This window comes from Electrona antarctica (assembly GCF_951216825.1).
Source record: "Electrona antarctica genome assembly, chromosome: 10".
Classification (NCBI taxonomy): domain Eukaryota; kingdom Metazoa; phylum Chordata; class Actinopteri; order Myctophiformes; family Myctophidae; genus Electrona; species Electrona antarctica.
Window position 1 is genome coordinate 21,631,171 of NC_136791.1, and position 19,616 is coordinate 21,650,786.

At 43.2% G+C, this 19,616-nt stretch overlaps 1 protein-coding gene across 2 annotated transcripts in view; it reads right to left on the reverse strand.

Moving 5' to 3' along the window:
• Positions 1–19,616, reverse strand: part of marchf8 (membrane-associated ring finger (C3HC4) 8) — a 149,726-nt gene that overhangs the window by 18,519 nt on the left and 111,591 nt on the right. For both annotated transcript variants that reach the window (XM_079511749.1, XM_079511750.1), the window contains one exon: positions 12,454–12,504. In XM_079511749.1, the coding sequence (XP_079367875.1) occupies positions 12,454–12,504 (51 nt within the window). The remainder of the gene's footprint in view (positions 1–12,453; positions 12,505–19,616) is intronic.

The following is a 19,616-nucleotide window of genomic DNA, read 5'->3' on the forward strand; positions in this document are numbered from 1 at the left end:
TGCGTGCGTGCGTGCGTGCGTGCGTGCGTGCGTGTGTATATGCGTGCGTGCGTATAATCATGTAGACTTGATTCTATGATGTTTCACCCATGTGACACGAGGCGGGATCCGCACGTAATTCCGACGGAGCATTAGTCCGACATGCGGGAAGCGCTCGAACATGCGCTGCTCCCGTGCTTGCGGTTATGGTTAGGTTAGGGTTTGAGGTAAGTTGTCGTTTGTCGGACCAATGACTGGTCCGAACTAAGTACTGCACCCGCAAGAGACTCTGATCTGAATGATGTCACTGTGATGCCATCATAGACTCTGATCTGAATGATGTCACTGTGATGATGTCATCATAGACTCTGATCTGAATGATGTCACTGTGATGATGTCATCATAGACTATGATCTGAATGGTTAGCTCATAAACCAACTAAGTGGGAAAAGCGGCACTCCAAAATAAAAGATGCAAGACTGGCTCAGATGCAATTTCTCATGATCACAGGAGATGTAGGTCCCAGTCTCTTTTAACACAGCGAACGCGAACAACGTATCCGTACGTTATTAATTAATCAAACGTCCGGTGCTAACCACGTATCCATACGTTTTAATCACTTTTTTATAGCATACTTTCATTCATCTTTTTACCCACCCGGACAATGAAGAACCATCCCCATGTCATTGCTGCTTAGTCCAAGTCATGTAAACCTTTTATTTACAGTTTGGTCTGTAAACTTCTACTGTAATAATAAAAATCACACCCCTGTGAAGTGAGCGGTGCAACTGTTCTGTACTTATTCACTACAGCTCGCTATATACGGACTGAGACAGAAAGTCATGTAAACCTTTTATTTACAGTTTGGTCTGTAAACTTCTACTGTAAGCTGTAGTGAATAAGTAGAGAACAGAGTTGCACCGCTCACTTCACAGGGGTGTGATTTTTATTATTACAGTAGAAGTTTACAGACCAAACTGTAAATAAAAGGTTTACATGACTTTCTGTCTCAGTCCGTATATAGCGAGCTGTAGTGAATAAGTAGAGAAGTAGAGTTGCACCGCTCACTTCACAGGGGTGTGATTTTGTATTATTACAGTAGAATTTTTTTCCTTATGAAAGCAGAGAGTCTTCTGTTTCATACGGTATATAGTATTTATATGTCGCTATAGGCCTTATTTTGTGAATATTGAGGAGTTCACGTCCATGTCTTCTCTGAAGTTATCTGGTGGGCACAAGCTGCATTCAATAACCAATTACTGTCCAACTGTAGATGGGATCAATGTGTACTGTTTTCCTCGTAAAAGTACACATTCAGGGCTTTCATTCGGTGTATAGGATGTATAGGATATTTATTGGGTTCAATTTTATATCTGCCTGTCAATGTCTCTGACTTTAAACCATCCATAACTCTGCTCGCTGTTCAAGATAACCACTTCCAGGCAAATGCAGGTGTTGCAAAAAGGTCAATATCTCCAGAATGGAACATGGTAAAATCAAAATGTATTTTTTAAATTGAAGTGGACAAGTTCAGCTTTCTTTTGATGTATGCGTGTGATTCTCGCTATAAGAGAACATTTAAAGCCAACATGTGAACATCCCCACCTGTGTATTTCACAAGTGTGAAATATGTCATTACGACGGCATCAAACCCCACCAAAATACATTTTAGTCAACTAAACCAACCGTAGATTTAGTCGACTAAAATCTTATTAGTGTTAGTCTAGACTAGACTAACACTAAAACATTCCAGGTGACTAAAATGTGACTAAAACTAAACGAAAACTATTCAAAAGACTATGACTAAAACTAAAATCTAAATTTGCTGCCAAAAACAACACTGTGACACCTCGTCTTCATCAGGCTGATGACAGTAACAGTACAGTAGCTCATACAGTAGTAGGACATGTTCTGATGAAGGAAAGAGCCGAGGGAGGAAAGAGGATGATTCAAGCTTTCCGTACAGCTGCAATGTTGGTGAGCAATTTTTATGCACATTTATAATAATTATTAAAATAATAATAATAAATTAATCATTTACATTTGGGGCATATCTTTCACAATAATAAATAAAACATGTTCTAGACATTCTAATGATCACAAAAAACATTTTATTATTATTTTACTTACTTTTATCAGGGTTAAAGGTCAAATGTCATAGGTTCAAAATTGTTCAAAATTGCACAGAGTCCAGAGATTTTTAATTTGTGTGAATTTCAGCCTCTGTGGGGGGTATTTATATGCAAATATCATGACCGATGGCATTGCAATGAACATCAATGATGACGTTTAGGTGAAAAAAGAACTTAATGAAAAAAATTAAATGAATGAATGAATGAATTCAAATATGTTGTATTATTGCAACATTGGGTGTTACAGGGTTAACGTCATTTAATGCAATCAGATATGACTTTTCTGTGTGGATGTATGGTCTGTCACGGCCAGAAAGTAGTTGTTTTTTGCTACTCAGTAGACGATCCCACATAACTTCTGGGTACAATGATGATGTCACACGCATTAATTGGCAGAGCTCTCTCCTCTGTTTAAACAGAAGACTAATTACCTATCGATTCCAGCTGTGACCCAGGGACAATGTAAAGCTCAGAGCATGATGGTAATCAATACACTATTCAATGTCTGCTGCCTGGTGTCCTTCACCCTCTTATGTCTGTCTGTCTGTCTCACTGTCTGTCTGTCTCTCAAATAAAACAATCAAAACTTTGAAATGCACTTGCAATTAAAAGGGAATAAAGCATTGGGTAAACGGAGTTGTGTCACATTGCAAATAATGAATTTGCTGTTAGGAATAGGATTAGTTATATAATACGTGTATGTACATGTAGGTGAGGGTAGCTTGGTATAAAGCTTTTAAAGCCAATATCTGTCTGTCCGTCCGTCCGTCCGTCTGTCTGTCTGTGCCTTCGATCCCCATAGCACTGTCACACAGTGGCAAACAGAACATGGCCACGTGCACGCACGCGCGCGCGCATACAACGTTGTCTTTTATCATCCTTTAATGACTTTGTGCTCACGGCGGTGCCCAGAACTGTTTCGTGTGACAGACAGTGAAGCTCAATTCATCACCACACGTTGTCAGCTTTATCAGTCCTTTGCCAAAGTGACACCGTCGAGGAAATATATTGGTAATTGGAAATTGGTCCTCTGCATTTACCCATCCTATATATACACTAGGAGCAGTGAGCAGCGCTCTGGGAGCAATTAAGGGTTAAGAGTCTTGCTCAGGGACACACATGTCATGGACACATTGCTGACCTGGCCTGGAATCATGGAATCATACCTCTTGGCTCCCTAGGCGGGCTCACTAACCACTCAGCTATGTATAAGAGAGAAATGTATACATGAGATGAAAGAGGAATTACCCACTTGAAGGAGCACTTCATACATTTACAATCTCATCTTCACAAAAATGTTCATCACTCATTAAAAGGTAAAGTAAGTGAGCCTTGCTATTTGTAAGCCATGAGGCCCTTAGGAACAAGAGCCTATCTACTGTTTCTGTAGCGTACCTGTATAAGGCTGTATGTATACAAGTATATCCCCCAGCCACATACAAGTTCAACCCCAGGACATGCCGTCAGTATCTCGCAGGGACTTGCCCCCAATCCAAACCCTTGATGCTGAGTGCCAAGCAGGGTGGCAAATGGTCCCATTTTTCAGAGTCTTCGGTATGGCCCGGCGAGATAATTGAATCCCGCCACTGAGCTGGTTACACTTTTTTTTAATGTTGACCTGAGGTCAAAATTAAAACAATGTCTTCTAAATCATGACAGTTTTCTGAAAAACTCTATGTGTCTTAAAAACGTTCGCTCTGAAAGGAAATATATTCAAAGATTTGCGCCACATTTCACATTTTCACGATTTTTCAGAAATAGCAGATCTACAAGCTTGTAGCGCGGCACTCGATGCGGTGCTACAAGCTTGTAGATCTGCTATTTTTCAACAGCTTTTAAGATGGCACCATTTCTGTCCACTCGCTCTGTGTCTCATCGGTGGGCTGTGCATGGACGCCGGTTCAGAAGCCTGTGACATCTTCGGCAGGGAATGCAAGCTGATAGAAAAAAAACCACAGCCCTCGTCCAGAAATAGTGGCATGCCCAAAATAGGGCGGTGCACTTTCAGGTTGAAAGTGGTGGACATGCTTGCTTGGACAGAGATAACAGCGGCCTCTCCAGAGCACATAGGGACGGCTACAGGACACTAATGAGGTCACAAGGCCACGGTGCAGCCAGAATCCTGCAGGCCATAGAAACATGTGTTGGCAGATTTTGCAATAGAAACTGTGTGGAGTTTGCATGTTCTCCCCGTGTCCCCTCGGGTAGGTAGCTTCACAAAAAGCATGCAGTAATCCTGGTCTCTAAACTGTAACCTGTACTGATTACATTTCTGTTTGACTGTACCCTGTACTGATTACATTTCTGTTTGACTGTACCCTGTACTGATTACATTTCTGTTTGGCTGTACCCTGTACTGATTATATTTCTGTTTGACTGTACCCTGTACTGATTACATTTCTGCCAATAAAGTAATCAATCAATCAAACAATCAATCAATCAATCAATCAATCAATCAAGGAACTGGTCGGAATAACGGAATCGGAATAACGTGTTCCTTCCACACACTACGTCTGGCCGGTGAAACTCCCCCCTGTCAGCCACCGAGTGGCGCGCTACGAGCTTGTAAGTCTGCTATTTTTGAAAAATCGAAGAATGACTGACATAGAAACATAGCTTTTTCAGAAAACTGTCATTTTCAAACAGACATTTTTAGAATCTGATCTCAGGTCAAAATGGGTTAGATAATTGACACTGGGTGAAAGAATGGGTTGCAAAATCGTGGGATAAAACTTAGAATAATAGAAACAACAAGCGGCAAAAGAAGAGACCAGTTTTACCACTTGAACCCTATAGACGTCACAGCTTGTAGATCTGATATTTTCTAAGAAAATGTAGCCACATTTTTAATATTGAATATTTTTCAAACATTTTACACAAATCTTGTATGGGGGTCTACTCCCTAGCACTAAATATTTTCAGATGGGAGTTTGCATACATTACATATTAATCTGGGACTCTGATAGGCTGATCACACTGACCCCCGGTGAGCCAAATGATTTGATAGGCTGATCGTGGCCCACACGAAACTCAACATCCCTGCCACTTAGGACCAGAACCTGAAATAATCTGTGCCGTGCAATATGTAAGGGATAATATCGGGCTAGGTGGTCATTGTCGGGAGTTTAACCACGAGGCGACACCTAATATCTGACCAATATCTGACCACCATATCTGACCACCTAGCCAGATATTATCCCGCTTTTCATATACATTAATAAATTGACCCAAAACACAACAAAAACAGAATCCATTTTCGGGTACTGCTTTGTCTATTTCTCGCTCAAATGTTTTCAAAAACATTTTTGAGAGCAATCTTTAGATGTAAAATGACATTGTGTGTCACAGTGTGTGTGTGTTTACATGGCTGTCATGTTGGAAACAGCAGTAAATCAGCGGAGCACAGCAGATGCTCAGAGGGTTTGATTAGGCAGCTGTCTGTTATAGAGCGGAGCGGTCATTATCCAGAAATAACACACTGCTGAATTCTGCGATTGACCAATTAGAATCAAGCATTCAACCAAGCCATGTAATAAGCCCATATATGCCATACTTGTTTACTTTATAGACTATTGTATTGCTGATGAAATTGTAATTTTTTTATTTACGCACCGGACCGCAATTTCATTGCTGTTCTTATCAATTTATTTTCATTGTTTTGTTATTAATGCAGTTTATTTTAATTCAGGGAGAGCCATTGTAATTGTGTTGTTGTCTAGCACAGCAGTACAACGACAATACATGTTCTTATCTTAATATTTTTTATTTAGAGTAGCCAATTATTTGTGGCCTTTTATTTGTCCCTAATTTAGTCATTATGCCCACACGTTTCTGTGTTGCCACTGCTGTTGTATCCTACTGGCTCACCTGCCAGTGAGGAGCCCCCACCGGGAGGACGTACTGTTGTATCCTACTGGCTCACCTGCCAGTGAGGAGCCCCCACCAGGAGGACGTACTGTTGTGTCCTACTGGCTCACCTGCCAGTGAGGAGCCCCCACCGGGAGGACGTACTGTTGTATCCTACTGGCTCACCTGCCAGTGAGGAGCCCCCACCAGGAGGACGTACTGTTGTATCCTACTGGCTCACCTGCCAGTGAGGAGCCCCCACCGGGAGGACGTACTGTTGTATCCTACTGGCTCACCTGCCAGTGAGGAGCCCCCACCAGGAGGACGTACTGTTGTATCCTACTGGCTCACCTGCCAGTGAGGAGCCCCCACCGGGAGGACGTACTGTTGTATCCTACTGGCTCACCTGCCAGTGAGGAGCCCCCACCGGGAGGACGTACTGTTGTATCCTACTGGCTCACCTGCCAGTGAGGAGCCCCCACCAGGAGGACGTACTGTTGTATCCTACTGGCTCACCTGCCAGTGAGGAGCCCCCACCGGGAGGACGTACTGTTGTGTCCTACTGGCTCACCTGCCAGTGAGGAGCCCCCACCGGGAGGACGTACTGTTGTGTCCTACTGGCTCACCTGCCAGTGAGGAGCCCCCACCAGGAGGACGTACTGTTGTGTCTTACTGGCTCACCTGCCAGTGAGGAGCCCCCACCGGGAGGACGTACTGTTGTGTCTTACTGGCTCACCTGCCAGTGAGGAGCCGCCACCGGGAGGACGTACTGTTGTGTCTTACTGGCTCACCTGCCAGTGAGGAGCCCCCACCGGGAGGACGTACTGTTGTGTCTTACTGGCTCACCTGCCAGTGAGGAGCCCCCACCGGGAGGACCAGTGTATGAACACACATTGGTTAATTGAAATAAAAGAAGACATGTTCAGTGCACGTGCACCGTCAGAATCTTACTCTGTTCTCTTCAGGTACCGCAATAAAAATCATGTTGTAAAAGTGGTGGAAAAAGTACTGTTTTACGTAAGTAAACGTAAATAGATTTACATGAGCAAAAGTACTAAAGTATATTGGTATCAAAATGTACTTAAAAGTTCCAAAAGTAAAAGTACTGATTATGCAGAATTTCAAATGTATAAAAGTATTTTGAAAATAGCAGCTCTAATGTGTTACATTGTGAGCTTGTAGATCTGCTATTTTGTCCGAAATGTATATAGGGCTGAAGTGGTTAATGTATGTTTTGTAATAATTCAATCTACAAAGTAACTAGTAACTAAAGTTTTCACATAATTGTAGAGGCATAAAAGAACAATATTTGTCTCTGACATGTAGTGGAGTAGAGGTAAAAGTATAGACGATTAGAGATACTATACAATAGGCAAGTAAAAACACTTCAAAATGGGACTTGAGTACAGTAAAAAATAATAATAATAGTAGTAAATGTACTTAGTCACTTTACACCACTGTCAGATCATTTACATAACGTTCACTCTGATAATTCCACGATTGGATATCAAAGTGATCACAATCGTGTGTTGTTTTTTTTAATAACTCAAAATGCTAATCTGATCCTGTGAAGTTGTGATAACTCGGGCCTCGAGGAGGAATGACAGTTGTTGACGTATGACTGTTATCTATAGTTTAGTTTTCCATTTCCTTTACTCATGTCTACTCTCATCTTCCTCTTGCTATTCAACTCACAACTCTCTGACTCGCCTTTCACTGCTCCTTCCCTCCCTGGCATTCAGAACCAACCAACTCTCCCCTCTCTGGCAGAAACCTTGCATCTACATATTTCCATATGCTATGCTATGACCATGCATGTCTCGCGACCCCTGCCCTGCCCCCCCATCCCCAATACAAACTGAGTGCAAACATAACCTTAATAATAGAGAAAATATATCATAAATTAATACTGAAACCAGATATAATCATTAAGGAAAGTTTATGCATGTACTATGTGTACTATGTAAACTCTTCATTTCCATTTTCCAGCCATTCAGTTGCAAAAAATATATATATATTTTTTAAATCATTTGGGGACCACCTTAGGGTCGCAACCCATTCACGTGCTTTGACATGCCATTAAGGCCCCAAGGTTCTCAATGTGTGGGGTCCTTGAGGGGCTTTTCCGGGGGGACCCCAATCTAAATGATTGATAGTTGGGAACCAAATGGACCCGTACAGGTCTCTGTATAACTGTCCAAAAATGTCAAGTGAGCTCAATTAGGACTGTCGATTTCACAGTGTAAAGAGGGATCCCGGAGAAAATAAAAATGGTATCGAATGGGGATCTGTGGTCTAACTGGTCCCTGGCTGGAACAACATATTTCAGATGTGGTCTGAAATATGGTCGGCGGCCAATTACATATAATGTTTGGGGTCCTTGACCACTGATATAGAAACATATAGGCTTTTCAGAAAACTGTCATGATTTAGAACAGGGGTTCTCAACGTTTTTGGCCGAGGACCCCCAGAAATGCTTTGGCCGTGTCTCGTGACACCCGCCCCGCCCCCCTCCCCACCCCCAATACAAATTGGCCGCTACAATAACCTTAATAATAGTGAAAATACATAAATAAATACTGAAACAATAATAATATATAGTAGATTTAATGAAACATTTTGTAGAATCTGGTCTCAGGTCTCAATGGTCTAAAACAGGGACGTGCACACATAGACATCAAAAGGGGGCTTCAGCCCCTGCCCTTTTACACGTCTGTAAAACAACTGCCCTCTCCAGACCACGAATGCAGCATTTACTATGGTAAAACAAAATGCAAATGCCACTCCTTTCCATGCCATATACACCGGAATAAGGCAGCATTCAGGAGAATTGCTTTTTTCCCCCGAAGTCTCCTGAACTTGAACACAGTATTTTGCATTGAACAAATTTGTTTAGAAATCCATGTCGTTACATCGTTACTATCCATGTCTCTATAGCTAAAGAGTGCTGGGTTGCACCCCGACAATAGCTGACCTACAAGCTCTCAACGCGTCGCAGCGCGACGCGTTGTGAGCTTGTAGATCTGCTATTTTTGTCCAAAATTGTCCTCTTACGGGATTTCAGCCCCTGCCCCTCTAACACACTCTGCACGTCCCTGGTCTAAAATAATGTACGAGCTCCCCCTGAACTCCAACGAGTTCACTCTGCCATCCCGCTCACGTCCAACACGTCTGCCCAATCTCCCACCAACACAGACCAGACCCTCTGCTCACAACACAAATTGCTTTCCTTCACCCCAAAGAGCCCTGCATGCTTTCTGTAAAATATTGCGCTCACACTCGAACGTCTTCTATTCAGAGCTGTAACAATCTTAAAAAAAAAGGTGAGTGAGTGGCAGAGGGAAAACGGCCCCCGGCTGGTGGGAAAATTGCATGTATGAGTCACGCTTACAGAAGCAGCACCGTTAAATACACCATTCTCAGAGAAATGCAAAAAAAAAAGAAATAAAAAGATGATTCACCCGATATGTCCTTAAAACATACACTAAACCACTTCAGCCGTATATACTTTGGCTATTTGAAAATAGCCGATCGACAAGCTCACAACGTGCCGCAAAGGAGCACATTGTGAGCTTGTAGAGCTGCTATTTTTAAAACGTTTTCATACATTTTAAAACCTGAGACTAGCCTGGGAGGCATGCCATATACATCCATTATTGTTTTTACTTAAGTAAAAGTATGTAGAAATACTAAGTAGAAGTCCAGAATCCAAACTTTTCTTTAGTAAAAGTACAAAAGTATTGGAATAAAAATGTACTTAACCCTTACAGCGCTAGCATTTATTGACAAATAAGCTCTTATTTTGAAAAGCCACATTTCCAGACTTCCGGAATTGATCATACTTTAAACTAGGAAGTTGGACGATGCGTGGTCAGGGCTTGTCCACCAAACGGAGCTAAGCCAGTGCAGTGGAGGGCTTCACATCGTTGGCTCTGTGCCGTGGAATAAACCTTGTTTTGACCAAAAAGGCCATCTGGGACAAGGAATCATACAATCATACGTACATCACCATACAAGTGTTCATCATTTACCTTATTGGCCCATGTTTTAACTGGTTAAAACAACCAGTTTTAACTGGTCGTTTGTAAATAAGCCACAAAAAGCTGAGCACATTCCCGGTGCGCATGTCTGAACGCACCCCTAGTCTCGCAGATATGTCCATATCATATCCATGTCTGAACGCACCCCTAGTCTCGCAGATATGTCCATGTCATATCCATGTCTGAACGCACCCCTAGTCTCAGATATGTCCATATCATATCCATACTTTGCCACAGCCTTCTACTTCCCTACAAAGCCAAAGTGCAGCAACTCCAATTTTGGACACATTTAACTTATTTGTGAATCCCAAAAGGTCAAATTAGTCTTTGTGATTTTGGGGGATAAATAACAATTACCTCAAGAACGGATATACAATTAGTATAATTAGTATAATTGTATATCACTTATATGGTGATGTCTCATTTGGCTGACCAGTTGAAACATTTTTAAACACATTTTTCAGTCAACACTATAGAGTGTAGACTATAGGGTGTGTAGGATGGGTGACAAATTCCAAATGTACTTTGTCAATGAATTTATCTTTCTCTCTCCATTCTGTCATAAACTATAGTAAAACCAAACCAAAACAGGGCGGCGGTGGCTCAGGGGGTAGAGTGGCTGGATGGTAACTGCAAGGTTGCCAGTTCGAACCCGGGCTCCCCCAGAGTTGGTGTCGAAGTGTCCTTGCACTATATATTTCTAAAACTATGAAACATTTCAAAGATTTCTTTTCAGGCAAACATGTCCACCGTAAGATGAACCTAAGTAGGTTTGAATGGGGTTTCTAGGTGTAAGTATGTAGGACTAGCAGCATGCCAAAGTTTGTGCTATTGCCATTGAAAATGCATTGGGCGTTTAAGTTAAATAACTGAGAAACTACAAATCATTTCAAAGTAAAAAGTTCCAGCATTTGTCTTCACAGTAAGCTGAATTATAAAATGTGTGAATGGAGTTTCTAGGTGAAAGTGATTTTTTTACGTGCCATAGAGCTGCCATTGAGCCCCATTATAAATTTATCAAATTTGAAAGCACTATATTTCTAAAACTATGAAACATTTCAAAGATTCCATTTCAGGCAAACATGTCCACCGTAAGATGAACCTAAATAGGTTTGAATGGGGTTTCTATAGGTGTAAGTATGTAGGACTAGCACTAGCAGCATGCCAAAGTTTGTGATATTGCCATTGAGAATGCATTGGGCGTTTAAGTTAAATAACTGAGAAACTACAAATAATTTCAAAGTAAAAAGTTCCAGCATGTGTCTCCACAGTAAGCTGAATTATAATGTGTGAGTTTCTAGGTGAAAGTGCTTTTTTGACGTGCCAATATCTGCCATTGAGCCCCATTGTGAATTTCTCAAATTTGAAAGCACTATATTTCTAAAACTATGAAACATTTCAAAGATTTATTTTCAGGCAAACATGTCCACCGTAAGATGAACCTAAATAGGTTTGAATGGGGTTTCTAGGTGTAAGTATGTAGGACTAGTAGCATGCCAAAGTTTGTGCTATTGCCATTGAGAATGCATTGGGCGTTTAAGTTAAATACGACATATTTTGACAGCAGAAACTGCCTGTCATAATTTCTCCCCCCTCCCTATTCCAAAGCCCCCCCAGGTACATTATATATTTAAACTATTTTCAGCAATGGTACACTTATTTTTTCAGTGGGTGGATCTTGTTGAGCTGGTCATTTTGAAAGTAGATCTCCCGTCATAAATGTGTGGGCACCCCTGGTGTAGAGTGTCTTTCTGACCCATTCTGAGATTTTGAAGTTGATTATCTTTGCCCGTGATGAGGCTCTCAGAAGGTTCCCCTTCCATGACTTCTCCTAAATATTTTATTCAAATGATCTCTGTTATCTGAAACATTTCCCACATATGAATTCAGGCATACTTATACCATCTCTGTCTATTCGTTTTCGGTCAAAATGACCCCATGTCTCCTCCTGCACGGGAGTGGTCTTCACACCTCCAGACAATTTAAAAGACAATGGCTCTACCCTGTTGGGGGGGTTGAAGGTGTCAAAGCCTCTGGAGACAATAGCCAATAACATTGCAGGAAAACCTTAAGTCAGCTGTTTGTCTCTGTAAGACAGCTACACGTGTAACCACATCCTGTTGTTGTTACTGCTGAAAACCTGGCCGCGCCGCGGTGGAACTGAACTGTGACGTCTATTAGTGTGTGTGTGTGTGTGTGTGTGTGTGTGTGTGTGTGTGTGTGTGTGTGTGTGTGTGTGTGTGTGTGTGTTTTGATCCTCTAAGAGGCTCAGTGCTGCTCAGGTGAACGTGAATTCTGACCTGAGAGACAGATTCAGCACAGAGAGAGAGAGCTAGAGAGAGAGAGAGAGAGAGAGAGAGAGAGAGAGAGAGCGAGCGAGAGAGGGGTGAGGTTAAACATTTAAGCCCTGTAACACTTCGCCAAAGCTATTTCACTTTTCTTTTCGTAGTTCTTACCTTGGAGATATTGCTGGACCTGCTAGCAGAGTGACCCAGAGGCTTCTCATTCTGGAAGACAGAGCACACACACGGGACACACGTTAGAGAGAGAGAGACTGGATTTATATGCTGTGCTTCAGTGATTCTCAACCTATTTTCATCTCAAGGATATGCCTCATGTTACGACACCGATTTGATGCCCTATAACAGTATACTTTTTATAGTTATAGTGCTCGATGTGAACGACCCTTAACACACTGTAAAATCCTCAGTTGATTTAAATCTGAGAGTGTACAAAAGGAGACAAGTGCACCCGTAAGGGTCCCCCCAAGGGTCAAACAAAAACACCCATCAGCGTTTCACTGCCTCAACATTCAATAATATGATCCATTAGCGTTTCACTGCCTCAACATTCAATAACATGATCCATCAGCGTTTCACTGCCTCAACAGTCAGCGTTGCCACATGACTAGCCATACATGGGTACAAGCTTTAGTTCCGACGTACTATTGGTCCGACTGTCATTAGACCGACACCCTAACCCAAAATCCTAACCTAACCCTAACCGCAAGCACGGCGCAACGCATGTCCGAACCAACGCATTGTCGGGAGCGACGGGTGATTCCCGCATGTCGGACCTTCGGATCGCCCCAATACAACACTGAAATATTATGACTTTCCCCTGTAGCCAGTAGTGTAACATACTGTACTACAATGGAAAAAGGTTCATGCCAAGGACCCATAACGGCCCAAAAATTAAGAACCAATGATCACGTTTACAAAATGTCCGCCACTCCAGACAGCCTTTTGTATACATCCTGGATAAGGTGCCGCACAATTAACCCGAAAAAAGATCGCAATCTAGATTCAGACACCCTATGCGATCTCATTTCTACATTTGAGCAAGAATGGTGCAGCACTAGTTGGCTGTCCAATTCATTTGAGTTATACTCTTATGTTTTTGCTACAAGAGAGAGACTTTAAGAGAGGTTTAAGTGAAGCACTTTGATGTTGTCTGTTTAAAGCCACAGTAGTTGGCTTGGCTCCAGGTGACACATTTTGAATGCAGTAATGTTCAGTAACTACAGACTAAAGACAATATATATATTTTCACGGTAAAATAAATAGAATCGTGTGAGAATCATGATCTCAATTCTCGTGGAAGAGAACCGAGAGTCACGTTTGAGCAAGAATCGTAGCAGCACTAATCCTGGACACATCGTGGGCCCCGTGGGTGGACAAAATAACGTGAAAAAACGCTGAAAAACAGCGGTGGTGGCGGCAGAAGAATTAATTAATTATTACCTGTCAATTGATCGATGTGTTAACAGAGTAATGAGTAACGTATTACTCTTCCTGAGCAGAGTTTGAGTCATTAGAACAGAACACATACACAGGGCTTCTTTTACAACAGCACTGACGTAAGAGTTCCGCTATGTGTGTGCGTGCGTGCTTGTGCGTGTGTGTGTGTGTGTGTGTGTGTGTGTGTGTGTGTGTGTGTGTACGTGTGTACGTGCGTTAGCCAGAATGTGTCCATTCTGGTAATTAAAGCTGTGCTTTCATACATTAACGAGCCATCAGTCATAATTACGTCCTGCTGGGTTCACACGCGGTCTGATGGCACACGGCGTGAAGGACAATATGTCCATACAGGGGGGGGGGGGGGGGGGGGGGGCACACACACACACACACACACACACACACACACACACACACACACACACACACACACACACACACACACACACACACACACACACACACACACACACACACACACACACACACACACACACACACACACACACACACACACACACACACACACACACACACACACACACACACACACACATTAAACGATTATACAAAGCACAGTAACACGTTAAACAAGTTATTGGCGCCCTGGGAGTTCATGACAAAGAAGTTAATTAAGTCCTTGGCGTTCAATGAATTAATTCAAAAATAGCAGATGTACAAGCTCACAGATTAGTGCTGCACTCTGTGCTTGTATATCTACTATTTTTGAATAGTAGATATACAAGTGTTTGAATTACATTCCTCGATCTACAGTTGTAAAGATATTCCCCGTGTGTGTCTCAATTAAGGGGTCGTTAATTCCCATGAAGGTTTGAGAACTACTGATTTAGAAGGTATTTGTAGAATCTGCCTCAGATCTAATTGGTTAACAGGTCCAAATGTGAGTGTGTGTGTGTGTGTGTGTGTGTGTGTGCGTGCGTGCGTGAGTGCGTGCGTGCGTGCGTGCGTGCGAAAACACAATTTTAATTATGTATTCCTAAAGTGTGCTATAAACATTGTGACAATGTAATTTATTTATGCAAACGGAGCCAGGGGTAGAGGCTCGATAAGCATTAATATGCTTCTCCCTGTTCCCCCTTTTAGACATCTTGGACCTTATTATGTCAAATGGACTTGACAACTTGTGCCTTGGACTTTTTTTTTTTATTATATTTGTGCGCCTTGCTCTAAATGCACAAATCCATTATTACATGGACATGTATTTCCAAAAGTGCTGAAAATAAACTGAAGCGAACGGAACTATTCTAAGTGAAATGTCCCTGATTTGCAACTGTACTCGGGCCGCCTTTTACCGTCTACAGCAGATATCTTTGCCGCAAATAACAGATCTACAAGCTTAAAACGTGTCGCAGTGCGACTGCATTTGATTTTTTTTTGGCTAAATGTTCCCCTAGTAATAGGCCTGCTCGGGTTCAAGTGGTTGAGATTAAAAAAAAAAGAAAAGAATCAGACGACTTATTCCATATCTCTCTCTCTCTCTCTCTCTCTCTCTCTGCCCCTCTCTCTCTCTCTCCCCCACCCCCCCTGGATGTGGTATAGACTATAGACACGGAAATGTTACAGTGGGTCACTCAGAGAGCTCTCATCACCATGGAAACGAAGCATCTCCCAAGAATGTTGTCTGGCAGCTCAATTATACCCCCATTTGTCTGTCTGTCTGTCTGTCTGTCTGTCTGTGGGTTGGAAGCAGTCTTATAGTTCTTAAAGTGACAGACGCATAGACTCTCCTAATCCAAACATGGATCAAATTAATCTTGAAAACCAGTGACCCATGAGAACCTAGTGCACGCACACACAGTCACACACACACACGTGCACACGCGCGTACACACAGCATGAAGACACAAACATGCATGCTTGCACCACGCACAAATATGTCGTCGCTGTCCAAAAACTGTTAACCTTAACCTTTCGGTTAATGTAAAACCTTAAAGCAACCTGTGCTCCAATGGACCAGACGTATATGAACTGTTTAGTCACAAGCTCTTTGTGTTCTATATTTATAAAAGCCACAGACTACCGTGATAGGATTGTCCTGGTTTCAAGCTGTGTGTCCCGACTCGGGTCCAGACAAATATCTCTGAGACACTAATAATATGTCCCGCTTTTCAACATTCACTACAAAACTGTCCCAGTTTTCACCAGAATCCACTTTTAACAGCGTATTTGTATTTTTTTCCACCCGTGTATGTTTCCCTCGTTCGCCTCAATGCAACACCTACGGTGCGTATATACATGTGAGACACACGTCATGGTTTCTGTCTAACCGCAACGATATAAGGCATATCAAGTGCATTGGCTTCCTCTATTTCTCTCTCTCTCACACACGCACGCACGCATGTTCGCACACACACAGGATATGCTGTTCATGTCTTAATAACTTGGATCTCTTAGATCTACTGTATGTGGTAAGAGACTTTCCATAACATTATCTGTCTTACTTCATCGGTCCATTCCCACACACACGCGCGCGCACACCCCTCAGAAACATTTTCTTATCTGCAAGTCAGTGATTACATTGGTAAACACACACACACGCATGTTCCGTTTCCATCGGACAGTGACGATATGATAATATCGATCCGTTTCCACACACACACACACACACACACACACACACACACACACACACACACACACACACACACACACACACACACACACACACACACACACACACACACACACACACACACACACACACACACACACACACACACACACACACACACACACACACACACACACACACACACACACACACACACAGTATCTGATGCAGCATTGAGGGGAAGTCTTATCGGTCCAATACCCAGAAACCCCCCTGTGTGACGTGCGTGCTATCTGCGTTCATGTCACCAAACCATGACATCCTACGCGTCCCTCCGGTGGTATCTACATCCTGGCCCCATCTGAAATGTCACTTGCACTTTTCTAATCAAAAATGTGTGATTTTCCCCATACATGCATACATACAGCAGTCAATTCTGACTGATTGCTGTCAGTCAAGGAGGTCCTCGGTGCACTTCCCACTGGGAGGAGACCCCGGGTCAGACCAAGGCGCAGATGGAGGGATTACATGGACTCACTGGCCTTGGAACGTCTCGGGATCCCCCAGGAGGAAGTCACTAATGTTGCTCTGGAGAGGGAAGTCTGGAGCTCTCTGGTGGAGCTGTTGCCCCCGCGACCCGACTACGGATAAGCGGTTGAAGGATGGATGGATGGATGGTGTCAGTCACAAGTGCGGCACACGTCTGCGACGCGCCCAGAGGCCGCAGCGCGAAGTGGAGCAAGTGTCTATACGCCCGAATACCGCTATGAACAAATATAAATAAACACACCACGGCTGAGCGGTCCAGGCACCTATCCCGTCGGCCTTTGCCGCATGTCTCCCCCCCCCCATCTCTCTCCCCATTTCCTGTCACATTACTGTACCCTATCAAATAAAGGCAAAAAAGCCATAACAAATATATATAAAAACTGACGTCTACACGATTGTCACATATTTCAGCAGGTCACCGATTTCACCGTAACACCACCATGCTGGAGTGACTGAGTGTGAGAAATGTGGATATTGAAATTCAGCTTAAAACTCGCCTCCCATGCATCCGCTTCCATGTTTTAGAGAATGTTCTAGAACGCTCATATATCTCTTCCTGTATTGTTCCACTCCTGCCGTGACCACCATTCAAGTTTCAATTGACTAACTATTGAGCCGATGGGCGTTTTTACCAGCTGCAAGCTGGTCTATATCCTCTTGGTATGGCTACGAGGACCTAGTAGGACCTTTGTGCAACCTAGTCCTGATTGGCTGCCTCGTCTCTAGGCTACCAGACACTTCTTCAGGATTGGCTGCGCAAGCAAAAACCCATTGTCTGAACGGCATAGTTCTCTGGCCGATGGGACAGCAAGCAACGGCATGAACACCACAGTCACAACCCAACACTACACAACGCTCCGACACTAGGCATGTGGACATTGACGACAGCAAGCAACAACGCATCGTCTGCACGCCACGAACACTCCAAACATACACACTCCGACACTAGACATGTGGGCAGCTGGTGATATGACTATATTATCATAATTTATGTTTTCTTTTTTTTGTGAACGCGCAGCGAATGGCTTTCAGATTATCAAGTCGTGGATGCGATGGTAGTGAAGATGAATATTCTGTGACTATTTAAAGAGGTAAGCAAATTTGGAAAAAGCCTGGCAGTGGCTAAAAGCAGCCAGAAATAAATCTGGCAGTCAATAAAGGAGAACAGGAGTGAACCTAATACAGAGCCCTGGGGAACTCCGGTCGACTGAAGTATTGGATTTAAGCCTTTAAGTGATTAAATAAGCAATTCAACCTGCTGCTGACCCAATCTAAAAGTGGTGCGTCACGCGCACACGCACACGCACACACACACACACATTTAAGCTGCAGTCCCAGTCATTGGGACACCCCCATTAACCTCTTATCTGCTAGCTACTTATAACTAATTAGTGTACAAAGACAATATGCGTTTCATTAGCAGTAATTAGCTGCTCTTCACTACATTGCTATTATCACATACATACAGTACCAGTGCATGGTTCTCTGACCCCCAGTGGGGGGGTCCTGGTGAGGGGTTCCTGGGGGTCCCCAGTGGGGGTCCTGGTGAGGGGTTCCTGGGGGTCCCCAGCCAAATGTGTTAACATCACAATAAGTATAACCACTTCATCCATAACGTTGGGCTAATTTAGCTGGGGACCTCCTTGGTTTCTCCTATAGGACCCCTGGGGGTCCCCGGACCCCTGGGGGTAAATATGAACAAAATAACGATACCACTAATGACCAAGGTTATATGCCTATAGTTTTCGTTTAATGAACTAAAAAGAAAAACTAAAACTAAAACGGTATTGTGTGTTTAGAAAACGAACTAAAACTAACCCTCGTTACCAACAGTAACTGAATTTAAACTTAATGTAAAAAAGGTATCTTTGGTTAAGTTTTTATTACACAATAGGCATACTTACTCTGACAGACATTTTTTGACTCCTGCACCTGACAAATAACACAAAAGACATATTGTTCTGCAAACCATCATAATGTACGTTGCTCTTCCCTTGCTCTAATGTAGACGACCTCTCTCTCTCTCCTCTCTCTCTCTCTCCTCTCTCTCTCTCTCTCTCTCTCTCTCTCTCTCTCTCTCTCTCTCTCTCTCTCTCTCTCTCTCTCTCTCTCTCTCTCTCTCTCTCTCTCTCTCTCTCTCTCTCTCTCTCTCTCTCTCTCTCTCTCTCTCTCTCTCTCTCTCTCTCTCTCTCTCTCTCTCTCTCTCTCTCTCTCTCTCTCTCTCTCTCTCTCTCTCTCTCTCTCTCTCTCTCTCTCTCTCTCTCTCTCTCTCTATCTCTCTCTCTCTCTCTCTGTTATTATCTATTCTAACACCCTCTTTCTCTCTCTCTAAAGAGAAGAGTCATCACCTCCATCTTCTCGGTGACAGAGGGACTATAATAAGGTCTTCTTCTCTCCGGGTCTCATGCATTATTCTGTCAAAAGGAGAGGGTTCGGGTTCCACTCGGTCTCTCCGGGACGGGTCTCTCTTAACAGACCCAGGATTTGATAACATCCATACAGCCTGCAGCCTGGCCCTGTGTGAGGCCTGATGATGAGGCCTATAAGCACTCCAATACAATCCAGCCAGCGGGCACGCCTGGAGCCGACTGCATGTATTCTGAATCTCCACTGCGATTATAGGAAACACGGAAATTAAATTACTGCCGCTGAAGCAAAAACATTGTGAAACTGACTTACATGGCTGGTTAAGACCGATGAGGTTAGGGCCGGGGACTTACGGGCCGGTTAAGACTGAGTTAGGGTTAGTAATAGTCGGACA